The following is a 27,605-nucleotide window of genomic DNA, read 5'->3' as shown; positions in this document are numbered from 1 at the left end:
AAAGCTTTCCCCGTGTTTCCCCTCCTCGTCCAGTCTCTCTGGCTGCGGGAGTAACGACAGCAGCTAGTGGTCACCCAGCCCGTTACAAAGCGCTTGCCCCAGCTCACGAATGAGGCCGCCGCCGCCGTTACTACCCGCACTTCACACAGGAGGAGACTGCGGCGGGGAGAGAGGCTACAAACCGGCCCGGCCCCGCAGAGCCGGGCTAAGGGACTGCGGCTGAATTCGAACTCGGGTCCTCCCGACCCGGGCCCGTGCTCTAACCAGCAGCCCGAGCGCACTTTTTGACGTATCCTTGGAGTATAGGCGGCGGGGGGGAGGGGGGGAGAGGCTCGCCTTTTTTATTCTCAGTGCCCCGGTCAGGGAGCAAAGGAGCAGGCCTCCGTGAAGCCCTGTCAGAAGTGACGTTAGCGCGCGCGCTCTAGTTTGACCCACACGCCGCTCCGTCCGCGTTACGGAGGGCGCATGCGCAGGAGGACTTCTGACCCTTAACTGTTTTCCTTCCTTTTCCTTTCCGGCTGCCATGGCGGCCCGCGTGGGGCTGGTGACCCGTCTGCCTCTGTGCCCCCAGGGAAGAGCCCGCTTCCTTGGCTCTCTCTGCCGGCACCTCAGTCATTCCGGAGCTGCCGTCCTCCGAAGAGAAGAGGCGACCGCAGTTTGCGCGGAGCTAGGTAGGAAGGCTCGGATGGCGTCCCGGACCCTCCTTGCCGCTGCTCTCTGAGGGGGGGAGGGAGCACGTAGCCCGGCCCGGTCCCCGAGGCCCTGCCCCTCCCCTTGGGCAGGCTGGGGGAGGGGAGAGGACCGGGCTCTGCCGGCGCCCCCTCGGTCCGTGCGGGGGCTCCCTTCTCTGACCTTGCAGGCTGTGGGGCCGCCCGAGAGAGAAAACACAGTAACCCGGCCTGGGGGCCTGGGCACGCTGCTCAGGCAGGACCTACCCCCCTCCCCCCTCCCGCTCCACAGGCCCCAGAGCTTCGGCTCGTGCCAGCGGCATCCCCTGCTGCTGCTGCCGCCGCCGCCCGTGGAGGGCCCGGAGACCGGAGCTCGGGGGTGCCCCGGGGCCACCGGGCCAAGTCATGGGACCTCGCCCTGCCTCAGTGTCCTTATCTGTAAAACGGGCACAGCGGGGCCTCTCCGGAAGGGCTCACCTGCGTGAAATGCCTTGAAAGTAGTGGGCGCTGGTATAAATGCCAATTATCATTACGTCTGTTCCCATGGAGACCCATTCAATGCTAGGCTAGGTATCATTTTAAGTTGTTATATTATTCTTCAGTTGTCACAGAATTAAACGAATTGGTATTTTTCCCCAAAGAAAACGAAGGCAATCAGTACCTTTATTCAGTTGTCACAGAATTAAACGAATTAGTATTTTTTTCCCCAAAGAAAACGAAGGCAATCGGTACCTTTACGGGATCCCACTCTGACCTCAATCAATACATATTAATTAAGGCATCTGATATATTCCAAGCTCACTGAATGAATTTGAAAGAATTGGTATCACTTTTTCAGTAGTATTTTCACGCAGGGCATTAATTGCATTTTGTGAGTTAGTAAGTAGATGGTTCCTTTTGTTTAAAAAAAAACAAAAAAAAGCCAACTAAGATAAATGATTGCCGTATATTGGCTAACCCATTAATTTCCATCTTGAGGTTTTGTTTTTGTGTCTGTTTTTTAAATTGCATAAAAGCAGATGCCAAGTTAGGCTACTGGAATGATAAACAAGAGTTGCATGAGAAAAGTCCAGTGGTTTAAAAAAAAAAAAAAAAAAGTCCAGAACAGATTTTGCTAAAATATACGAAAAATTTCCTTCTAGGTTTTTTGAAAGGAACAAAATAGTCATTAGGATGCCGTTTTATGGGTATGGAAGGACACTCATTTAGGTTCAGAGCCTACACCAGAGACTAGTGATTTTGAACATTTACTGATGGGGACAGATGAGCTGCCATATTGGTATCATTGAGATAATTTTGCAGACCTAGGTTATTAGGTTGAGCAGAAGTTTGGAGTGATAACTAGAAGACTAGCTTAGGAGTCAGGAAGACCTAATTTCATTCCTGTCTGACATCCATAAGCTCTGTAGCCATAGCAACATGATTTCCTGCAGAGTATTGAGCTTGAGGTGCTAAATTTGGGGTCAAAGGACCCCTGGGCCAGATCCTAGTTCTGCCACTTACTATCTGTCTGAAGTTGGGCAGGACAGGGCACTTAACCCCTCTGGGCTTTCATTTCTCATCTGTAAAATGAAGAGATTATATAGCAGATGACCCTTCAGCTTGAAATTCATGGTCTTGAGTTGATGCACTGAGGTCCCAAACACGTGAGGCTAAATAGTAATTGGACTATACTCTATTAATATACATGCTTGGATAAAGAATGGCCCCCGCCCATTCTCTGTGCAAGTCCTGATGTGTTGTATAGGAAATGACGATTTTGGTGGGTGGAGGCAGAGAGACAGGAAGAGAGACTAGGAGAGATTGGCCTGGATTCTATGCTCCTAGCTCCTAGTCTTTTGGCTGTTGGTCTAGCTACCTTCTTGACTCAGCTGCACACATTGCTGTTGCCCATTCTCTTCCGATCTTTCTTCACTGAGAAGAAAGATTGACGATTTTCCCCTAACCTAAATTCCTGACTCCGGCTGATTTTAAAATACACAGTCTTCACACTTAAGGGTTAAGTGCTCCAGGTAATGTATGTAATAACATATATAATAACACTAAGATGTAATAATAACAACGGTAGTAAATAGCATTAATGTTACAAAGGGCTTTACAACAATCTTAGGGTTTGCTTCATTTGATGGATGCTTTTATGAATGAGGAAACTGGGGCAAAAAAAAAAAAAAAAAAGGTTACGTGGCCTGGCCCATGTATATATAGCTACTGAATGTTTGAGTCTGAATTTGAACTCAGGTCTTCCTGATTCTGGATCTAGTGCTCTACTCATTTTGTCACCCAACTACCTCTAAATTAAAGTTCCTGTTCTGTATTAATGAAATATTAAAATACTCCTCCCACCCAATGCCCCACCAAAAAAAACCCCAAACCCCAAACCAAACATTGCACAATAACATACATAGGCAGTAACTAATAACAATCTCCTTGTCTGAATTACTCAAAATTTTGAAAAGAGGGTAATTTGATTTCATTAGCAGATAGGCTTGAAATCTTAGCATTAAAAGAGTAGTTATTATTAGTCCAATCTGCTATCATGTGTAGCAGTCCTCTTAAATTACCTCTGAAATGTGGATCCTCTGAACAGTTAATAGTGGAAGTTAATAGTGGAATAGTTAATAGTGGAAGCTTATAAGCTAGTAGTTATAAGCAAAGTGGATTGCTTATAAGCTAGTAGTTTTGGAACTGTTCTAATTGATAGAAAGGCCTTCACTTTGGGCTTAATCCCGTCTTCCTGATACTACTACTATCAGTTGATTTGAATGCTTGCCTTTGGAGCTCTACCTAAAGTAATTTCTTTTCTGTATTAAAGTGCTCAGTTTCTTTCCCTCTCTGTCTTTGTCTCTGTCTCGCTCTCTGTCCCTTTTCCCCTCTCTCTTCCTGTCTCCCCTCTTTCATCTCTCCTTGAAGAAGGTAGTTGTGTCCCATCCTAAGCATTTTTTCCAAAGTAAACGTTCCTTTTTCCTTCATCCATTCCTCAAATGATATGGTTTCCAGTTATTACTTCAAGTACTGGGGAGTTACAATTAGGATCAGATAAAATTTAGCACCTTCTACTTTAAAGAAGTTGAGTTAAGGACTAAAAGCACAGGGGATGAGAAATACTTTCTCCAGCAAAACAGTATAATTTCTTTGGGACAAAAAAATCTTAAGCAATAGTGAAATAGAGGACTTCCAAACCTTCTTGATTAGAAAGCCAGAACCTTGTAGAAACTTTGAAGTTCAAGCACAGGAGTGAAGAGAAATATAAAACCATGAAAGACTAAACAAAGACAAACTACTTTTATTCTAGTATGAGAAAAATATGCAGGTAGCCACAGCTTCACAAAATTTACATGAAAACTTTTTTTTACAAGAGAAATGAACAATGATGTGGAATAGAAAGACTTCACAATTCATACAGAAGTTTGCATTTTTGTAACAGTAGGAAAAGGGGAGAAAAACAAAAATCTCCACCCTAAGGAATGTGGCAGGGGATAAAGGGTAAAGGTAGGAAAAAGACAAAACTCCTTCTGAAGGGAAGGAGCAAGGTAATGACCAAAGCAACATTCTTTTCCTTTAAGAATTGCTATGACTATGAAGATAGGAGGGTCTGATTATCTACAAGAGACCCAACTGCACAAGCAATTTTTCAGTCTAGTGCAGACTGAGTGATGCCTTGTCTTGACTCCCAAGGGCTCACAGGGAGTCCAGCTTAAGTTGCAAATAACATATCGTGTCATTTTAGGTGGGACTTGGTTCTTGACGCTGTCAGGGCTTCCTGCATACTCTGGGTCCATTGTTTCTGAAAATATGGTAGCTCAGACGGACAAATTCAGAGGACCCCTTAACATTCCTTCACATTTATAGATGTCACCTCTTTGAACACTATTATCAGAGATCATAGAAAGATGTCTAGACACAAGGCCTTTAAGTTTTTCTGGTAAATCTTAAAAGTTTTAAAAGAAGAGTGGAGAGGGAAAGAGCAAAACAATGTATACAAAAATGTATCTCTTTTTGAGGTGGAATCTGAGGGCATGGCCATTTTGGGGAAAATGGAATGGAATGGATTGTCTATTTGAATATGTGCTGTTGTGCTATAAGAAATGAAGATAGGTTTTGAGAAACCTAGAAAGACTTAATTGAACTAATGCAGATTGAAGTGAGAGATAATTTTACAGTGGCAATAGCAGTGTAGAGAAAAAACAGGTTTGGAAGATTTAGGCACTCTGATTAGGAACTAATTGATGTTAAAATATGCTACCCACATCCTGATAGAGAGGTAAGAATCCCAAGTGCAGGGGTGTGTGTGTGTGTGTGTGTGTGTGTGTGTGTGTGTGTGTGTGTGTGTGTGTGTGTTTTAGATGTTCCAGTGTGGAAATTTGTCTTGTTTGATTATATCTGTTTGTAACAGGGATTTTGTTTCTCTTTCATTTTCAGTTGAGGAATTGAGGAATGGGAATGAGAAAAGGTAGATTTTTGTTGTTGTTGTTGTTGTCTGAAAAAAGTAAAATTAATTTTAAAAAGAAACTTAATGGGTTCAGTTTTATACACTTTGAGGTTGTCATTTAATTTGAAATGTCCAGTAGGCAGTTTGTGATGCTCATCTAACACACTGGGTATCCTTCCCAGATTTATGTCATTTGTTTCCATTTTGTTGCTGCCACAAAAAAGTGCTAAAAATCATTTTTTGTATGCATGAATATTTTCCCTCTGTTGTTGACCCCTTTTTGTCAAAGTAGTGGTATCACTGTATATACTAGTTACTTTAAAGAAGAAAAACTAATTTGAGCCCTCAAATGTTTCTATTGGGTTACAGAATGGACATATTGGCTCTGTCTACATTTTTCTTAAAGGATCCCTTTTTCTTTGCTTCCTCTATGTTAAACCTATAACCAAATACTCAGATCTTTATATAGAATGCATATTGTATATGCAAAAAAGTCTCATGAAAAATTTACCAACAAATACAAAAAATAGGAAATTTCTTACATTTTTTCTTTTAGCTCATTTACTCTTTCCTTAAATTAAAAAAAATAAATAAACACACATAGTGCTCTGGATATATAATTTGCATAGCATGTTGGCTTTTGTGTGATATCTACACGCATATATGTATCTGTGGCAAGAAATTAAATTTTCCTCTTTTTGTTCATGGTTCTTTAATGTCATTAACACTGTAGATAAATATAATAGGTTAAAATGGGGACTATGGATAATTCTAAGGTTATCTATATGGGAAAGTTGATACAATGTTTTGTAGGAGACAAAAATATTATTTAATATTATGATTATAACTTCAGTTATACTCATTTAATAGGTTTTTCTGTAGCAGCCATAATACTCCTTTTGTAGAGGAAAGAAGTATTCAGGTCTGTGATTTCAAGGAGCTTCTAGTCTATAAATGCCCTTTACCAGCACTTTTCTCATAACTTGAAGTTTTAGACAATTTCTTGGTGTGTTGTGAGGCTAAGTTACTTGACACTGGTTAAATAAGTAGTATGTGTCAGAAGTCTGACTTGAATCGAGGTTTTTGTGGCTCCAATGCTATAACTTAAATATTAATTTTGTCTTTGTCCTAGACTTGCAAGAAACAACCAAGAAAAAGACTTTCTCTGAGATGCAAAAGGAAAGACGTGAGCAGGCGCAAAGGTCCATTTTGATAAGCTGTCCCAAGAAAATCCCTGAGAAAAAACTGCTGAAGCATTTGTGTCAGCATGGAGACATCACTAATCATTTCTTCTTCGAAAGCTTTGTAAGTTCTCAGAGTGTTCAGAGGTTGAGAGAATGCTCAACCTAATGAGGAAGCACAACGAACTTCTTGGGTGTGATTTGTGCTCTTAGATTTCTCTGGCAGTTCGTTTACTGCTTTGTACTTGTTCAGCAAAGGAGGACATTTCTTTTTTTTAAAATGCTATCTTCTTTCTTTCAATTATATGTAAAAACAATTTTTAACATTTTTAAAAGTAATATTTAAGTTCCAAATTTTAAAATTTTTCCTGCCTCCCTAAGACAGTAAAGTATTTTGATATAGCTTACACATATGCAATCTAGTAAAACTTTTTCATATTAGTCATGTGAAAGAAGAACAAAAGGAAAAAAAAACCTATAGGAGGAAAAAAGAAAGGAGGAGAAAATAGCTGTTTCTATATGCATTCAGACTTTGTAGTTCTTTCTCTGGATGTGGATAGTATTTTCTGTCTCCAGTCTTTAGGAATTGTCTTGGATCATTGTATTGCTGAGAAGAATTAAGTCAGTTGTAGCTGATCATCCCACTGTTACTGTGTACAATGTTTTAACGGGAATGCATTTTTGCCAAATGATAAAGATACATAGGATGCTTTGTATTCTTTGACAGTAGCTATTTGCTTGATTCAGGGTCTGAGATGGGACAAGATAACTTTGTTTAGCCTTTCAGTTTGATGCTTAAATATCCATTTTTTTTTTTTTTGCACTTTATACTGAATGTTATCTTTTTCAATATATTTATTTTCTATTCCTATCTTCATATGAAAGTGCATACTTTATTTCAGAAAGCTTTACAGAGAGGAAATGTATATAATTTAGTAATTACATTAGAGTGTTATTTGATAATGTAGAGTTATATTAAAAATTAAATAGAAAATAACATTAAATCTATTATCAAATCATTCTTGTTCTTAAATTTGTGACTTGCCCCTATCCTTCCCCCCTTTAAAATTCTTTTTTAAATAGGGTCTTCATGCTGTTATAGAGTTTTCCAAAAAGGAAAGTATAGCTTCACTACAGGATGCATCTTTTATCCCTCGTGGAGAAACAGAGTTTCCTATTCCATTTAAATCTCGTTTCTTTCATCTAAACTTGAAGAATCCATCAAACCAAACTTCAGATGTACAATGTAGTAACCAGTCTAGCCCTTTGAATGCAAATATTATCAAGGCACTTTGTAATGCAGAAAGTGTAAGTTGTGTATTTTTACTTGTTTTTTGGGAGGGAGGGGGGAGGTATATGTAAGAGTATTAGCTGCACTGTTTTTAAAGTTGACTAAATAATGAATATCTTAATAAATATATAGTATTGTTTAAGCAACTGGAATTTTTGCTTACATAATTTTAAACACTTTGCTCATTTCAACTATACCTTAACATTCAAATTTTGTTTTGTATTTTGTTTTTTAAAATTATTATTTACTTTATTAAAATTTTTTAATCCCAATCATTTTTATGTTTCTTTTTTTAAAAATAGCATTTTATTGGCCTTTAATTTTTTAAATTGTCATCTTTGTTATTTGCACCGCTTGTTTATTTTTATTTTTTTAAAACAAGTCTGCCAGCGATTTTTTGTTTGTTTGTTTGTTTTAGGGGGTGGGGAGGTGGGAAATGGAAGGATAGTAGTGTCTCAGGAAAAACTGTGATCATAATTTTGATCTTTATTTTTCCACTTTAATTATTGTTTTAAAGAATACTAAGGCTTATTGGGTTTTTTGGCTTCAGAAATAAATAATTCAAGAATTTTAAGGTTAATCATTAGAAAATAACCAGATCATGAGCATTAACAAGTTGTAAACAACAAGAAAGTCATTTAATTGACTTGTTCCTTCGATCATTTCTTGAGTTTCATGTGTCTCTGTTTTGGTCAGCTAGGTAGAAAACCAAATAAATACTCTGATGAAAATATTACAACTAACAGAGGAGAATATTAGGCTTCGATATCTTACCTGCTCTCTTATTGAAGATATTGCAGCGGCATATTTTCCATCTTGTACTATCAAACCATTTGGCTCATCAGTAAATACTTTTGGGAAACTAGGATGTGATTTGGACATGTTTTTGGACCTGGATGACATTGGGAAAAACAGTACTACAAAGGTAAGTGTGAATCTGTCTTTCTGTGCTGTCATAATTATTTTTAAAATTAATAAATTAACAAAAGGAAATGAACCAAGTTTAAATTAACTAGCATTTTGAAAGGCTTTCTCTGTATATAAAAACTTTCAATGAGTCTTTAAGAGGAGACAAGCAAGGAGTTAATTGGTTATGAAGTAGAAAGCTATTACAAGTACATGGAATGTTCTCAGTCATTGTGTGGTTAATCCAAAACAGTTCATTTTGATGGAATTGCCAGCCATTGGCAATAAGAACTATTTTAAATTAAGGGCTTTTTTGAATAATTCAGTAGAAAAAGGAGAAAAATACTGAAAATAGGAACCTGGGAAATTTGGTTTTGGTTGAGGGAGAGGTTTTGAACTTTGGTATTATGCTTGAAAAATTAAAGGAAGATTTTAGAATAAGTTTTTGTGGAGTCCTTACTAGCTAAGTGCTACCTTTTATATAGATTTATTACAGGAAAATTTATTTTATTACCTTTCTAAATAGAGCATACTACTTTGAGATTTAAAATTTTGACAATAGAAAAATGAAAGCATAGAACACTTGTTGGACATGTGTCCTAAAGGGGATTATCGTTTTAAAATATGTTCAGAGTAGTTGGCCACTGGAGTGTTTCAAATGCTAGAATTTTGTTTTTTTGTTAAGACTACTTAAAATAAATTTATTATTTAAAATACAGCAATTGTTCATTGGATGTATTGCATTTGTAGTAATTCCTATTTAACATCTACAGAGATTACAAATGAAATGTTAATGCTATTGATATGATTAATTTAGAATTTTTGCTAGTATTATATTCTGTCTTTCTGCCTACTTTTAGGGAAGGATTGTGAATTGGTAGATTTAAGGAGCAGACTAGAAACCTAGGGGTTCTAAGTTATTCTTCTATTTTACATCATTAAAATGAGCAAATCACTTAATCTTCATGGTCATTACTTAAGTTCCCAACTTTTAAATAGAATTAATAGTTCTAGCTCCATGTAAAAATTGTTAGGAGGAATGTTTATTAAATCTGAGTTTAAAAACTCCAAGAATTTGAAAATTGTAGAAAATCATATTTCTACAGAGTAAAAACTGTTGCCTTTTGCTTTTCTGATCTCTTGGAAGAATTGTTCCAATATATAAAGTAGAACCAAATAATTTCAGAAATACCTTACCTTTGCTCACAGTAGGGGTGACTTATTTTTTGGAAGACATTTGGGGTTAAATGACTTTGGGTCACACAGCTAATAAGTGTCTGAGGTTTGATTTGAACTCAGGTCTTCCTCACTCCAGGGCTGATGCTCTATCCATAGTGCCACCCAATTGTCCCCAAAGAGGTAGCTTAAAACAAAAAACAAAAAACTGGAATTTCAGAAATTAGAGTAATTCCATAAAAAGCCTACTAAGGCCTCTCTTAACCAAAAATTGAGTTCATATTCTAATCCTTTTCTTTTTTTTTTTTTACATTCCTCATATCTGTTTTACTTACTTATGTCTCCCCATCATAAAATACTCTTACTTGATCTTGTCATTCTTATTCTTATAGCTCTCCTTTCTATTTATATTAGGTATTTCTTTTCCCTTTTGCTCACTTGTGCACTCTCTTCAATCTGGTTTCTGAAATTGCTCCTTCCAGATTTAATAGTCTTTTCTCACTGCTCATCCTTTTTAACCTATCTGTACCATGACATGGTTGAAAACCCTCTCCTTCTGAATAATCTCTTCTCTGCAGGTTTTCCTGACATGATTCTCTCCTGGTTCATCTTTACTTAATCTGATTGTTCATTTTCAAAGTCCTCATTTGAATCTTCATCTGGGTCATGCCTACTGACTGGGTGTCCCCTCAAGGTTCTTTTCTAGGTCCTCTTCTCTTCCTCTTTGTTATATAGTATAATGACTAAACTACTGTGGTGATTTTATTATTTCACATGGGTTCAGTTGTTGATTGAAATTTAACATGTCCAAAAGAGAGACTGTTATCTTTCCTCCTTATACCCTATCCTCTTCCCTAGCTTTTCCTCTTACTGTCAAGTATACTATACCTGGCTTGCAGATTCAGTATCAGCTCAAATTTTTTGTCCAGGTCACCCCACATCTCCAGTCCATTATCAGATGTTGTCATTTCTCTGTTCACATTTCTCATATATATCTTCTTTTCAGTCACAAAGCTACCATCCTAGTATAGTCCCTCATTATTTCTCACCTACATTATTGTCATATCCTTTAATTTCTCTCTTTTCTGGGCCTGTCCTCTTATTAGGAAATGGAGCTTCCTAGATTACATGTTTCTCTACCTCCTACTTCCACACCAATTTAGTAAACTCCAGTGCCTCTCTTCCAGGAACAAATATGAACATTTATTTGGATATTTAAAGCCCTCTGAAGATAGCCTCCTTCTATATTTCTAATCTCTTTTATATTCTACATCCCTCCCCTCATTCTACAACCCACCTATACTAATTTGCTAGCTATTCTTGCACAGGGCATTCTCTTCTTAGTCCATTCCTTTGAACTAGCTGTTCTTGATGGCTGGAATGCTCTCCTTTACCTCTGCCTTTTAGTTTCTCTCTCTCTCTCTCTTTATTTTTCCAATCTTAAACTCAAATGCCACCATTTATAAGAAGCATTTCCAAGATGTTTCCCTCTTTTTCTTCCTCCCTTTTGTTCTGAAGTTACCTTCCACTTATATTGGGTGTATCTTATATGTATGTAGTTAATTACATATTAGGGGAAGGAAACATGCTTTTTTCTTGCTTTTGTATATATACCTAGTGCCAAATAAAAGTTTGTTGTCTTAAGTAATATTAATATAATCACACAATCTTTAAATTAGAACAGGCCTCAGGAGACCTACAGTTTAATTTTTAGCTGAAGTATGAATTTACTCAATTGATTAAAAAACATTTATTAAGCCCTCACTATGTACCAGGTCTTGTTAGTATTGGGAGTGCCTCTACAAAAATGACATTACCAGTCCTCACAGAATTTTTATTTTGTAGAAATCCAACATCCCCAACAAAATCATTGAATTCTTGATGCATTGAATATCTCACTGTTTCTATAAGTACAGAATTTGGCATTGCTTTTCTGCATTAATTGATTTGGTTTCATCTTCTTTATAGTCTTAAATTATTTAATTTGTAATGGTGTTTAAAGTTTCCATTGCCTAAAGATGACCCTGTTATTTTCAAAGTAGGAAATAGAGAAAAAAAGTCAATTATAATGGTCCTTCATTTGTGATACTGGTATATTATTATTAGTTAAGAATAACCAAAGAGATATTGGGAAATAGCACAAAGTATTAGAGCAGTCTACTAATCTGGGCTTTTCATTCCAGGTCTGACTCTAGTTAGGTCTGTGATATTTGGGAAATTGCTTAATTACTCTCAAGTGAATTTTCTCTTTCAACTTCTTTGGTAGCTCAAAATCCTACTTTTTCAACCCTCATGCCACATTTGATATTCTTCCCACAAATTGAATGGTGACAGTGAATGAAAAGAAGAGGCAGCATGATGTAGCTGATATCAAACTGGCCTCAGTCTTGTGTTCAAGTCATGCCTCTGACTAGGGTCATTTAATATCTTTGGAATCCAGACCACTTTTAAAACTTAGACTTTGGCAGAGCAGTATTCTACTTACTATGTAGGTAGAATTTTCTTATCCAATTAAATCACATATCCTAACTTGAAATAATATCTTTCTTATCCATGATAACTAAATCCTACCTTCTGTAAGAAGCCTTCCCTGACCCTTTTAATTCTACCTCCTTCCCTGTTATTTCCTAATTATCCTGTATATAGTTTTGTACATATTTGTTGCATGTTGTCTCCTCCATTAGATTGAGAGTTCCTTGAGGACAATGAATATTTTTTGCTGCTTGTTGTATCTCCAACACTTAACAAAGTGTTTGGCATATAGTAGGGGCCAAATTAATGTCTGTTAATTGAACTCTTTCTCTCTGGTTAAGTTGTTTCAGTAATATCTAGTTCTTTATGACCCCATTTGAGGTTTTCTTGGTGAAGATAATGAAGAGCTCTACTATTTCCTTCTCCAACTCTTTATAATTGAGGAAACTGAGGCAAACAGGGTTAAGTGATTTGCCCAGGGTCACATAGCTTGTAAAGTGCTTGAGGCCTGATTTGAATTCAGGAAGATAAATTTCCCTGACTTTAGGTCTGGTACTCTATCTAGTAAGCCACCTAGCTACTTCCATTACCTATGCTTGAAGAGACACCTTAGATTTGGAGCCTCGCTCTACTCAATACAGTCTTTATGTAAGGCTTAGTGCTCCAGGCCACTGTTTTAAGATTGAGGAAATTAGGTTATCAAGTTGCCTCTGTGGAGGGAGATTTCATGCCAGAAGATTCTTATCAGGATGACATCCCAGATCCATTTGAACTGGGCACTACTCTCTACCACTTCTTTTTTCTTTATTCGAAAGGCATGAAGTGCCAATTGTGGGCAGATCATATTTGACCTTGTTTGAGATTATTTTGTATCACCTAGTTCTACGTTGTCCTGTTCTTTAAATGTCATCCACTTTTATCATGGTCCCTATTTTTCTTATATCCTTTCTAGATTTCTTTCTTTTCTTTTCTTTTTTTTTTTAAGAAAAGGAGCTAGGAAAGCAGCTCTCTCCTTCTATATGTCAAAATAATAATAATAATAATAAAACTTAGGGAAATTACAAAAATATGTTAAAGTAGGGAGTAGCCAAATTGTGAAGATGTTCTAAATAGTAGTAACAATCCTTTTTTCTCTCCTTGAATAAAGAACTTGAAGCACATCAAAAACTGCTGATAAACTAAAACACCATGTTATTGGGGTTTTTGAGTTACATGTTGGGAGTGTTGATGTGGGTTTGAATTTTAATCCATATATAAAAGGTGTAATGGCAATGCATACTATTTAAAGTATATGATATTGTATGGATAGTATGTTAACTAAAAGGTAAACTTATATTCACTTTACTAGTATTTTATAAACTTGGGGAATTGGATTTTAAAATATTTTTATTTTAAAAAATTTCTTGTAATTGCATCAAAAATGTTGAATTTTATTATGAAGTTTATTTTCATAAAATGACTAATATCTTTTCAAAAGAGTTACAAAATGGCCTTTTAAAAAAACAACTAATGTTTACATATATATTTGTTAGACAGAAGGATCATTTTTAATGGAATATCAGGTGAAAAATGTCCCTTCTGAAAGATGGGCAACGCAGAAGATTCTGGGTGTGATTGGAGAATGCCTGGACAACTTTGGTCCAGGTTGTGTCAGTGTGCAGAAGATACTAAATGCTCGTTGTCCATTGGTGAGATTCTCTCATCAGGCTTCTGGTTTTCAGTGTGATTTGACTGCTAACAATAGGTGCGTTTTCCAGAATTTGTCATTTTACATGTTTGAACATGGTAATTTTATTATTATGTATTAAATGTGATTAATCTTTTATCACTTATTTGATGCTCATATGTTATAATTTATGATCTAGCTCTTTGTTAAAACATTAGGCAGAATAAAATATTGAAAAAACTAATGTTTATTATTGTGGAGGGGGGGCACTTTTTGTTCTTATTAATACAATTTGACAAAAGGATATAGAAAGAATCTAGTATTTGCCATCAAGTCATCAAATGACAGATAGTTTTTTCATTTCTCTATTGCTTATAAGTCTAGTCATTTGTACCTAGCAGATATTGAGTTTGTTTCTTTTTTTGTAGTTTTAGGTCAGTTATACAATTACCGATTATTTGGCTTCTATTTTTGAGACATATTGAAATTTATTCAGCATGTTTCTATTTTATTAGCCCAAATTCTATATACTAAAAATATTTATAACCATTTTGGTTTAAAAAAAGACAAATGTTTTCATACAAAGAATTTTTTGTAGCAGTTCTCAGTAAGTAAAATGATATTAGCTTCATTTTTTGCATTACTCTCATGGATATATTTCAGTTTTATTTTCATTTCACTTTATTCATCAGTTATTACTTAAATGTAATTAAGATGACTGATAGCTTGAGAAAATCCAGCCTAGAATAATTCTTTGAAATTGGGGGAGGGTAGATTGTGGGTTTTTTGGTGAAAATAGTTGGTACATTCCCTAAAATAAAATTTAATCAGTAAACTTAATATGAATTTCACTTTCATTAGTAATAAAAGTTGGAGTTTTATATGTGCTAAAAATGTATATGGATTTCTTACTTGGTAACCTTCAAGTAAAATGAATGCATTTCATAATCTTGCAGTTTTCTTCTAAACCAGGATTATTTTCCCCAAATATTCAGAGTATGATTATTTTTGATGTGTAAGGCTTAAAATATAACCTAAGCACACTTTTTACTTGTAAATTATTCTCTCCCTTTTGGGTATAGGTTTTTAAAAAATTTGTTTTAGGAATGTTATTTTACTGGAAAAATGTGTCATCCCTACTTTAGATAGAATTTGGCCTTTGGCTAAATTTTATTTTATTAAATACAAAAAGCCATGACCTTTCTTGTTGCTTCAGCTACACAAAGTGAATTTTATGGACATTGTGAAAATGCTTCTTATTCTGAAAAAGTTGTGAGTCCTCTCTTGGTTCTTTTAGTGCTTATAGTAAATTGTAAATGGACTGAATGAATCTTTGGAGATTTTTTTATTTGGAGAAACTCCAATTAATTATTAATGATATGAGAACTCAAGTAGACATTAAATTCTAGTTCCTTACTAATTTTACTTTACATCAAACTAGTTTAAGCTTAGTTTTTCCACATAAATATTGGGCTTATTGAATTTTTATTTTATTTAGAAACTACATTGAAAATTATTAAAACATTTAGTGCTATTCAATAAGAAGGATGTTTTCCTAAGTTTTTCACCCTTGTTTGTTTCTCTGAAGACAATAGGTGCTTTTCAACCTTTTCTTATATGAAGATAATCTTTCTGACATTAAAAAACTTTAAGAAGTCTTGGAATAGTATTAGTGCTGTTATTAGCATCCATTGATTAAAGAAATATATAGTGATAAAAATTACTTTGGATTCAGTAATGTTTTGAAATGAATTTATATTCTATTAATTACAACAGCATCTACAAATAATTGGAAAATAGCACTACAAAGATAGAAGAGTCATTCAATTTATGAAGTGTAATAATTGGTAACCACTAGACTAAATGTGTGACTTATAAAATCAGGCATACTTTCTAATAACCTTAGGTAGATAATGAATGTCTTTAAAGCCATTGGAGGGAAATATTAAAAGTAATGAATTATAGTGTTATGCCAAAATACTTCAGTTAATTTGATATTTAATGTTGAGTGCAAAAATCCTTAATATTTCCAAACAATTAATATTGTTTTGCATTACAAAATTTAAAAAATAAAACATGTATTGTGTTTTTAATCATTTATCATCAAATGTTTTGTTTTTGCTTGAGTTAATTCCATGAAGTATGATAGTTCAGTCTAATTTGAAATATTATACTGACATCTTAGATAGAGACTTCTTAAACTCACCATGTGCAAAACTGAACTTATTATCTTTGTTCCTCAAAAACCTCCCTTTTTCCAAACTATAGAAGGCTATCAGTCTTCCAGGATCTCAGGTTCTTGATCTTGACATCCTGGACTCAAATTCTCCCTTACTCCAAGTATCTAATTTTTATATGCCTACTTTCCTAGCATCTCATCCAGCTCTTATGTACCAAAACATAATCTTAATTGTCATTCTGGCCTAAACTATTGCAATGGTCTATTATTGGTCCTCCTGTCTTATGTCTCTTATAACTGCAGTTCATCTTTTATAGCAGTAGCAATTTTCCTTTAGCTCAGATATAACTATCATTTTCCTCTTCCATCAACTTCAACAACAACACTATATGGTGATCAACTCTAATGGACATGGCTCTCTTCAACAATGAGATGAATCAAATCAGTTCCATTTGTTCAATAACGAATAGAACCAGCTACACCCAGCGAAAGAACTCTGAGAAATGAGTGTGAACTACTACATAGCATTTCCAATCCCTCTGTTTTTGTCCGCTTGTATTTTTGATTTCCTTCACAGATTAATTTTACATTTCAAAGTGTGATTCTTCTTGTGCACAAAATAACTATGGCTATGTATACATATACTGTATTTAACATATACTTTAACATGTTTAACATGTATTGGTCTACCTGCCATCTGGGGGAGGGGGTGGGGGGAAAGCAGGAAAAAGTTGGAACAGTCAATGCTGAAAAATCACCCATGCATATATCTTGCAAATAAAAAGCTATAATAAAAAAATAAAAATAAATATAAATTCCTCCATTTAGATTTTATATCCACTTACAACCTGTGCTGTTAACCACTCCATTAGATATCACTCTCTATCTTATACTCTTGTGTCCAGCTAATCTGACTTTCCCTTCATTTTTCACACATAACACTCTTTCTCCTTTCTCTTGGTCTTTATACAAACATGCTTGAAATGTGTTTCCTGTTTACCTGTATCTCCCAGAATCCTTCTCTTCCTTACTGTGCTTTAAGCACTAATTTCTGCATGAATTCTTTTCTCATTGCTTACAAAGTGAGTACCCTCTGTTCCATACTGCTTATATTTGATTACTTTGTTTTTATTAACTTTACATTTATGCTCTATATATTAATGGGTTTATTTGTCTCTCATAAAAATATAAGCTAATTAAAAGTAGGGATTCTTTCATTCTTAGTACTTGTCTCTGTAGAGTCTTGCACAGTTCCTGGCACTTAGATGCCTAATAAATGCTTATTTAGTGATTGATATAATTATCTCATTGTATGTAGACTTTGTTAAATTATTTAGATATGTTTAAATAATTTTTTACTTAGAATGGATTTTTACTTAAATAGAAAATTTTGGTTTACAGAACTCTGAAAGTTCTAATAGTTAAAACTTAAAATGTTTGTGCTTTTATTTAGGATTGCCATGAAAAGTTCAGAACTTCTGTATATATATGGCTCCCTGGATTCTCGAGTAAGAGCTCTGGCCTTCAGTGTAAGATGCTGGGCCCGTCAACAGTCATTGACAAGTAGTATTCCTGGTTCCTGGCTAACAAATTTCTCCCTTACAATAATGGTCATCTTTTTTCTTCAGAAAAGATCTCCTCCAGTCATTCCTTCTCTAGACTCTCTAAAAAATCTAGCAGGTAAGAACTGAAGATTTTTTCTTTTCTTTTTTTTTTTCTTCTAATATTTTTTATTAAAATAGATAACCATTTGCCATTACTGAATATCTTATGAATCTGAGAGGATCCATTTACTTTGTCCCTACTCAGAGGCAGGCGAACAAATGATTTGTGTACAGATTTGGGTACAAATCTACATGTACAAAAACATTTAGAGCAACTCTTTTTGTGAGAGCAAAAAATTAGAAACTGAGGGAATCCCCATCAGTTAGGGAATGGCTGAACAAGTTGTGATATATGAATATAATGGAATACTATTGTGATGTAAGAAATGAACTGGTGGGTTTCAAGAAAAATCTGGAAAGACTTAAATGAACTGATGCTGAGTGAAATAAATAGAACCAGAAGAACATTGTAATAGAATGATAACACTACACTAATCAACTATAATTGACTTAGCTCTTCTCAGCAATACAATGATCCAAAATGATTCCTTTTTTTTTTTTTTTTTTTTTTTTTTTGTGAGGCAGTTGAGGTTTAGTAACTTGCCCAGGATCACACAGTTAATAAGCATTAAGGCTTTGAGGTCAGATTTGAACTCAGGTCTTCCTGACTTCAGGATTTGGTACTTTATTCACTGTGCCATCTAGTTGCCCCCTACCCATGATTCTAAAAGACCCATGGTGGAAACTGCTGTACACATTCCCCCCCCCCCCCCCCAAAAAAAAAAAAAACCTAGGGAGTCTGAATGCAGATCAATGTATATTGTTTTCATTTTTTTTTGTTCCTTGTGGCTTTTCCCTTTTATTCTGTTTATTGTATCACAACATAAGTAATATGGAAATATATTTCCATGGTTGCCCTTGCCAACTAGGGAGGACAGAGGGAGGGAGAAAAATTTGGAACTCAAAAATATTGTAAAAATGAGTGTTAAGCTCTTTATGTGTAATTGGGAAAAAATATTTGTTAAAAAAAACCCTTACCATTCAGAAATGAGTTGTTAAAGAAGTAATTGATAAACACAAACCTTATTTTCAAATGTTTATGTTATTAATAAAAAAAGACATTCACTTTTTATGCTTATTTTGACTGATACAAATCACAAGTCTTTTTCAACTTTTTGTAATTATTTCACTTTTGCCTGTTTTTTAGATGTAAAAGACAAATGTATAATAGATAACAATGACTGCACATTTGTTAGTAACTTGGACAGAATTAAACCTTCAGAAAACACAGAAACAGTAGGTAAGCAGTAAAGTAGATATTTTCAAAAGAATAACTTGTTTTTTTGTTGCTTTATCCATTGAATATTTATTGAGCATTTATGAATTAAATGATCAACAACAATCAGTCAGTAATTCTATATTAAGCACCAGCTATGTATTAGGCATTGTGCAAAAAGAGGCAAACACTGTCCCTGTTCTCAAGGAGTTCACAGTCTACTAGAGGAGATACCTTTCAAACAGTATATACAAACAAATTGTGTATAGGATAAATAGGAAATAATCATATGGGAAAGCACTAAAATTAGGAGGGTTTGGGAAAGGCTTCCTATAGAAAGTAGGATTTTAAATTGAGTGAAGCCAGTAGATAGATATGAGAAGGCAGAACATTCCAGGAATGGAGGACTGCTAGAGAAAATTTTTAGGGCTGAAAAATGGGATCTCCTGTTTAGATCACTGTGCTTTAGAAAAAAACACTGATGACTAAATGGAGGGTGGATTGGAGTGAAGATAGACTTGAGGCAAACAGAGGGGAAAATAGACAGATTTTGTCAAGAAATTGGATGTTGGAGGGTGAGAGTATGAGAAATTGAGGATGATTCTTGGATTGAGAAGTTTAGAATAGGGAAGGGTTCAGGAGGAAAGATAATGAGTTACATTTTTGGACATGTTGAATTTTAAGATGTCTGCTAGATGTCCACTTCAAGATGTCTCAAACAATTAGAGATGGTAGATTGGAGGTCAGCAGAGAAGAGAGGGCAGAATTGGTAGGTTCTCAAATCTTTGAGATACCTTTGACCATAGGTATGATAATTAAGTTCATAGGAGTTAATGAGATTGCCAGGTAGAGGGAGAAGAAGGATCACAGAGAGAAAAGAAAAGAGTGCCCTTTAGGACCCTTACAATTAGTGGGTGTGTCCTGAATGAGGATCCAGTAAAGGAAATTGAGAAGGAGCCCAGGAGAGAGAGGAGGAGATAAATGAGAGAAGAGAAGAGTGATCAGTAGTGTCAAAGGCGATGGAGAAGTTAAGGAGAATGAGAATTTGGCAGCTAGGGGATCATTATAACTTTGGGGAGAACAGTTTGAAAGAATGATGAGATTGGAAAGTAGATTGGAAGGAGTTAAGAAGAGAGTAAAAAGAAAGGAAGACATTGATTGTAAAGGACCTTCTCTACTTTTTAAGCCACAGAAAGCAGAAAAGATATAAAATGATAGCAGGAATGGAAGGGTCAGGTGAGGTTTTCAGAAGAATTAGGGGAACATGGGCATGGTTGTAGGCAGCAAGAAAGAAGTAGACAGGGAGAGATTGAAGATAAGTGATAGACTAGGGATAACAGAGGGGACAATTTTTTGGAGGAGATGGGAACAAATACAGAGAATCAAAGGATAAACAAGTAATTATCCATAGGAAGCTTGCAACCTATTGGGGGAGGTAATATATACATATAGAAAAATTATAATCAAAGTAGAATGTTAAATTTCAATAAGAGCTTTGAGCAGAGTGCTTTGGGAGTACAAAGAAAGAAGAGAGAATTTCTTGCGAGAGGATCAGAGGAGACATCTTGAAAGATCTGAAAGGAGACATTGGATAGGTGGAGTTGGTGTGGCAGTGGGGCTATTCCAGTTGAAGGAAATAGTGTGAACAAAGTGGAGAAATTATTTCAGGGACTAAGAAGTCATTGGATGTGAAATGAGGGCAGTTTTAAATGGTAAGTTAACGGGGAGAAGCTGGTTAGGGCAAAATCATGAAGGGCTTTAAACACCAGGCTAAAGGAATTTGACTTCCATCTGATTGACACTGGGGAGTCATTACAGAATTTTGAGTATCAGGGTGAAAAATAGAATTACAGATTTAAAGCAGGGAGGGTTCTAAAAAGCCTTGCAGTCCAGCAATTTTTGATGGGAACAAGCTGAGGTCCAGGCACATGAAGTGGCTTGTCAGAGTTCCCCAGTTAGAAAGTAGCAGAGACAGGCTCTTAACCCAGGCCCCCTGCTGCCTCCCTTGGAGAGAATGAGAGGACACAAGTCTGGTTGTAAGGGCTTGGACTAGAGTGATGGCTCTGGACGTGACATCATAGGAGGTGAGGGAAGACTGTCCTAGAGAAACTCCAGAGGTTGACTTGGCAAAAAAGATGGAACTGAGAAAGGGAGATAAGTACTGATATAGCAAGAAAGCGAAGGCAGGAAAGATGTGAGGGAGGAGATGGCCGGCGAGGAGAGCTCAGAAAGGAAAGATCAATGGAATTGGAAACTAACACATTATGATAGAGTAGATTAGGGAACTGGAGGCACCGACATTGTCCTTCTGAAAGGGGAAGTAAAGGAGAGTTGGGGAGGAGTCACAGGGTCTAAAGGCAGGGTAGGCACCAAGGGGAACAGTTAAGTGTTAAAGAGAGCCTAAAGCAGTAGTGGAGAGGCTTGTGTACTAGGTTATTTAGTTACTTCTTTAACTGAGGCAGTCTTTCCTATTCTATTTTTTTTTCCAGATACCTTACTCTGTCAGTTTTTTGAATATTTTGGAAATTTTCCTTTTAATAAGAATTCTATAAATATTCGAAAGGTAAGTATATGCATTGTTCCTTTATGATTGATGACCTTATCTATCCCAGTTTCAGTTATTGAAGCATTATATGTCTCAATACACAATATAGATGTGTCCCTGAAAAGTTGGTAGGTAACCCATGGTTTTTATATAATATTGTAGTACTCTACATAGATAACGACATTTTCGTATTGTACCTATATTAGTGAAATTGTTCTTATATAAGAAAATTGTTTTGGCGAAATCCCCTTGCATTTTTATAGTGAGGCTTCATTGGAGAAGTAAACTTTGATGTATAAATAATTATAAGGAAAGAAGGAAAAATCTTAAAAAGCAAATTAGGGTTGGCTGTGGATGAGACCCAAAACCCTTTTTATTATTTAGGGAGCTAAATTAATCTGGGAAGGTTGTCAAGATTATTCTTCATTCTGGTTTGGTGTCTTTCCAGTAGGGAGTTTACTATTTCTAATCAGGATTTTTTGGGAGATCTTATGAAAGTCAATAAAGAAATCACAGCATGGTAAGGTAGGCAAATGACTGGTTTTAGAGAAAGGAAACTTGTGTTGTCTGGCCTCTGTTACAAATTAGCCATTTGACCAAGGACAGATGCCTAAGACTGAAAGTTAAAAACAATTGCTCACCTGCATTGGTGGAGAGAATTTTCATGCTAGAAGTTCTCTGTACTGAAGAAATACTAGGCCCAGGCCAAAATATGAACATTGAATATAATATTAGTTCTTAATACAAATACCCAAGCTCTCTCTCTTTGGTTCCTCTGTGCTCTTTTTTATTTTGCCTTTTATTTTCTTGCACATTTTCTATTAAAGGAACTTTGTCAGAAGCCAACTGGCATAAATACATTTATGAAAGTATATTATTGGATACCAATTTATACACTTCTGCTTCTTTTTCTCTGGTCCCTTGAGGATACAGTCAGTCATGGCAGCCTAGGCCCGAGCTATGGGACTAAAGAAAATAGTTGATCCTATTGTCAGAATCATGCGTAAGCACCATGGTACTATTAACTCTCATTATTTGCATTTTTGAGTGTGCTCCATAGGGTTCGGATTAATAGGTATGTTTCTATTAGCTATCTTTCATAGATAAGAGTTTTTGCCTAGTAACAAGAATGTTACCTCCTATTCTAATATTTATCTTTTTCTTCCTTCTCAATTATGGCATGCCAAGTAGATTTTTATAATTTTTTAACTTCTCTTACTCATTGATTGATTCCTGGAACCCTTGAGAGATACTAATGTCATCCTCATAAGCATAATTTATTATTCCCCAAAGAGGTATATAAAGAGAATTTCCCTAAAACTATAGAGTTTTCATCCAGTAATTTTCTCTATGCAATAAATTCTGCATTTAATATAGCCACTATTGGAATCTGTTCAGTATTAATGCGCTTATTAAGTTAAGCAAAATCTTGTTTTTAAGCACTCCATACAGGTATTTTTTTTTCTTTAAAAAAATACAGGGAAAGGAACAAAACAAGCCTGACTCCTCTCCTATATACATTCAAAATCCCTTTGAAATCTCCCTTAACATCAGCAGAAATGTTAATGAAAGTCAGCTGGAAAGATTTGTACATCTGGCCAGAGAAAGTGCTTGGATTTTACAAGAGAACAAAGGTCAATCTTCAAAAACAAGTACCGAGCCTTGGGGGCTGGCAGCCCTGCTGCTACCATCTGTACCGAACAAATCCAAAGCCAAGAAGGCAGGGAGAGGACAAACAAGTGAAGCGGTCAAAAAGTTGTTAGAGTCCATAAAGGCCGAATCCACAAAAGATCCCAGAGCTACCAGGAAGAAAACAACGATTAGTACTCAGTCGTGAGACCTGTTTGCTTTCTTTTAAGAATTGATTATGCTCAATAAAAATGTACTTGAAATACAGTGGAAAAACTGACCTCAGCCTTCCACAAGTTTCAACTTTGGTTTATTCTTTGCATCTGACCCAGCTCAATGTACCTGACTTGGAGCAGCCAGACCTAGCTTTATCTTTCACTTGTGTGAGGTAAAAGCCAGATGCTGTTTGAATGAAATAAAATGACAAAAGAGAAAAAAGGTTGGGGAATAAGAAAATGAATGGACAAGAGAGGGATGGTGCCTCCACCTTTTAATAAAATCACAACTTAAAAGTAATTCATTTATTATAATGCTACCAGCTTCATTGATTGAAAACTTTAAAATTTTCATGTTCATGGCTATTTTTACTACTCTTATACATGGCACCTTAAATGCAATAAAGCATTTAGGATTTGTTATAATTGTTAAAATTTAGTGGATTATTATTCATTTTAAGAATACTATTATTTTAAAATGAAACAAAACAACTGGATGCTGCTGGATACTGTTAAGGATCTATATTAAGGAATGAGTAAATAGCTGGTGAAAAAGAATAATAAATTATTCAGCCACTAATTTATAGATCTTCTCAACCCAGATAGATTTATTTTTGGTGTGTTGCTAATCTTTTTCAAATTATGATACATATTACTTTCTTTTCCTTTTCAGAATAAAAAAAAATGCTCAACTATAATATATTCTTTGAATTTGAGAAACCTTTTGTAGAAAATCAAGTGCTTTAAAATGTACTTCATACTACATTCCTTGGAGAATTATGTTTGCTCTTCTTTAATCTCTCTAGCATATAACAATTCCTGAAATCCAAGGTCTTTCAACATTCTGAGTATGTTGAAAATATTTTTTCCATTTAAATTGTGAACAAGTGACTTAATAAGCTCTATCAGGGACAGAGCCCATACATTCTAACAAAATTGCTGTGAAGGAAAAAAAAATCTGTCCATGATAGAGGTGTACAACTATGTTATTTGGATTCATTGAAAAGAACACACAAGCAGCCAAATTATTTTTATGTAGACAGAGCCACTAAGCTTTCTAGTCAATTGTGTAGTTTGGGGGCATTCTAACAGGCTGATAATTATTGCTGGGAATTAATAGATTTTTTGAAAGCAAAAGCCTTTTAATTTACTAAAATTTTTTGAAGAATGTGTTTGAGTGTGTGTTATTTTGACCAATGAAAGCTTCCATTTGACATATCCTTGTTATATCATTGATGTTAAGTCCCTTGTATGTTGTTCATTTTGTAGTAAATAGAACAACTTTTGGCTACTTTTCTTTTTACTTTGTATTCTATATAGCAGTGTTTGGGATTGTCTGTCTTAAATGAGGAGTCATTTAAATCAACTCATCTGTGAATCAAATAATAGTATATGTTCGTTATTTCCTAGTCACACTTAGAGCAGTTATAATTGGAAAGATTTAGGCGAAGTGTTTTTTCCCTGTTTTTCTTAAGTATTAGATATTACTGTTGCTTTTGCCATCTCATTCTATAACTTTCATCTACTTTGATTTTCATGAAGTAATCTAAAAATCATAGATAGAGGGCCTGGGTTGATCTTAGAGGATTGGGTTCAAATCTTGCCTCTGACATGTACTGTTTGATCTACGCCAAGACTCTTAATCTCTTTCTCTGAACCAGACAACTCTTGAAGATTATTAAATTGTGTGAAACTCTCCTGAGTGTAATCTGAAATCTTTTTGCTTACTGTATTTCAAAGCTAGATATCACATATACATCTCAAACTCATTTCTAAAGTAGAATTATCCTCTTAAAGCCTATTTCTCTTCATCACTTCCCTGTTTCTATGGAAAACATTACCATTCTTCTAGTCCAGGGTTTCAATCAGAAGTCATTCTCAGCTATTCACTCATTCATACTCAGCCCCCTAATCTGCCATCCCCATCTCTTCACATTCATTCAGTTGCCAAGTCTTGTGGATGCTCAACATCTCTTAAAAAGCCTCTGAGTTCTACTCATACTACAACCAGCCTAATTGAGACCCTTGTCACCTCTTACTGCAACTTTTGTACTAGCTTCCCAATTGGCCCCCCATATCCAAACCCTTCCCCTACATCTGCCCCTATGTAGCTTTGGCTGTATTTCTGAAACTCAAGAAATGATTGACTTTCCACTGCTGCTGGAGTCAAATAGACCCTCCAATGTCCTTTAGAGTAGGGCTTCTTATATTTTCTCCATTCATGATCCCTTTTTGCTCAAGAAATTGTTACATGACTCTAGCTATATAAAACGGGTCACAATTTTGCAATCCTAGATACAGTTTACCTGACTTGATGTGGGCTTGCAAACTACAATTTAGGAAGCCTTGCTTTAGAGCCCTTCCTTTGTGCCTTCAGCACATCTTTGTGCTAATATTTCTCATAAGCTGACCAACTTTCCAGTACCTCATCTCCTGTCACCAGACTTTTTTTTAATCCATTCCTCGTGACTTGACTGATTTTTTTTCCTCATCATCTTTTCGAACCTCCAGATTCTTTCAGGGTATGATTTTCTATGAATTTCCCAGTTTTTAGTGTTCCTTCTCCCAATAACTCTGCTTTTGCTTTGCATATATTCTCTATATTCTTATCTGTGAACCTCGATCTCCCCAGTAGATTGTGTGCCCCCTTTTAGGGGGATTCTCTCATTTATGGAAGCCAGAGTCACAATCAGAGAGTTCATGGTTTGGAGTAAGGCAAAAGAAGACCGCAATAGTATTTGATCCTGGAGGCAAGAGAGAGAGCTATGATTGTTTATTAAGTAGAAGTTTTACATAGGAGACCTGTGCTTCAGGAAAATTACTCCACTAACTGGAGGATGGATTGTAGTAGGGAGAATCTTGAGTCAGGTAGACACTGCATGCTAGTAATAATCTAGGCTTGAGGTGAAGCCTCAAGATGAAGATTGGGACAGTGTCAGAGGAGAGGGGTCATATTTGAGATTTTGAAAAGTAAAATAGTTGGCAACAGATTAGATAATGACAGGTGAGAAAAGTTGGGGATGACTCCTAGGTTGTCTTCCCAAGGATCATGGAAGATATTGCCCTCTACAGAAATTAGGTAGGTGGGGGAAAATAATAAATTCAATTTTTGACAATTTTAGATGGCTACTGGACATATAGACCAAGATGTCTGAAAAGCAATTGGAGATGAAATGCGAGAAGAGAGATTGGGGCAGGGTAGGTATTTTTCAGCATCTACCTTTGAGTATAGAGATGACAAATCTGGTCACCAACTGACCAAGCAGAGAGAATAGGGATGGGGGGCAGAGGAAAAGGACCAAGGACAGAAATCTGAGGGACTCCTAGAGGTGTCATGTGAACGAAGATCCTCCAAAAGGGAGCAGTCAGAGAGGAGGTTAATAGGAAGACAAGCAGAAAAGAAGGGTGTCCCCCAAAGCCTAGAGAGATTTGCAAGGATGAGAAGATTATAGTGTCAAAGGCCACAGAAAGGTCAAGGAGATGGAGAACTAAAAAAAGACCATTGGGTTTGTCAATTAAGAAATTGTTAATTTTGGAGAGAGCAGTTTTATTGAAATGGTGAAATCAGATGTGGAAGTATAAAGAGGAGAACGTGGAAGTATATATTGTAGATGTCCTTTCTAAAGAGTTTAGCCACAGAGAGGCAGAAAGGATTTAGGACACCAATTAGGAATTGGTTTTTGAGGAAGCACATGAGCTTGTTTGTATGCAGTAGGCAATGAGTCACCAGATAGAAAGATGAAAAATAAAAAAAGGGGGAGATGCCAGAAGGGGCTACCCTGGAGAGGGATCTCTTAAACTGTTAGAGAGGTTAAACTTGGCAAGGAGTGAAAAAATGAGAATGGTGAAGATGAGAGCAGCAGCAGATATATGTAGGAGCAAAGAGGACAGATAATGGGAGTCAGTCTTAGGAAGAGTAGTGTGTCAACTGGGTCTGAAATGGATTCCTAAATTCCCTTTTTATCAATCACAGGTGGTTATTGTTCAGTCATTTTTCAGTCATGTCTGATTTTTCCTGACCCCATTTGTGATTTTTTTGGCAAAGATATGGAATGATTTGCCATTTTCTTCAGCTCATTTTACAGATGAGGAACTAAGGCAAACAAGATTTAAATGCCTAGGGTCACACAGCTGTTAAAAGTGTCTGAGACAGAATTTGTACTTGCGTCTTTCAGACTCCAAGTTCAGTGTTCCATCCGTTGCACCGCCTATCTGCCCCATTACAGGCACTATTTACCATTTTAATAGATTCTCTTAAAAAATTTCTTTCTCATATAGAAACTAATTCCTAAATAAATAATCCTAAATAAGGTTCTGGTTAGCTTTCTGGAGGTTTTGGGACCAGCCTTATTTTCAGCAGAATAATCA

General features: G+C 35.9%; 1 protein-coding gene across 2 annotated transcripts; it reads left to right on the top strand.

The window, feature by feature from the left end:
• The first annotated feature begins 471 nt into the window (after positions 1-471).
• On the top strand, positions 472-26,208 carry MTPAP (mitochondrial poly(A) polymerase). 2 transcript variants are annotated; one of them, XM_031939790.1, is made up of 10 exons: positions 579-671; positions 5,088-5,118; positions 6,230-6,402; positions 7,362-7,586; positions 8,270-8,494; positions 13,656-13,867; positions 17,422-17,648; positions 18,780-18,872; positions 21,338-21,411; positions 22,874-26,208. In XM_031939790.1, the coding sequence occupies exons 2-10, from the start codon at positions 5,103-5,105 to the stop codon at positions 23,228-23,230; spliced, it is 1,602 nt and encodes a 533-aa protein (XP_031795650.1). In that variant the 5' UTR covers positions 579-671; positions 5,088-5,102; the 3' UTR covers positions 23,231-26,208. The 2 variants fall into 2 exon arrangements, with proteins under 2 accessions (XP_031795649.1, XP_031795650.1); XM_031939789.1 differs by lacking the exon at positions 5,088-5,118 and having other exon boundaries at positions 472-671.
• The last annotated feature ends 1,397 nt before the right edge of the window (positions 26,209-27,605 follow it).

The sequence above is a fragment of the Sarcophilus harrisii genome, chromosome 5 (assembly GCF_902635505.1).
Source record: "Sarcophilus harrisii chromosome 5, mSarHar1.11, whole genome shotgun sequence".
Lineage (NCBI taxonomy): Eukaryota > Metazoa > Chordata > Mammalia > Dasyuromorphia > Dasyuridae > Sarcophilus > Sarcophilus harrisii.
Note: the sequence above shows the minus strand (reverse complement) of the source record. Positions and strands in the feature narration are given on the sequence as shown.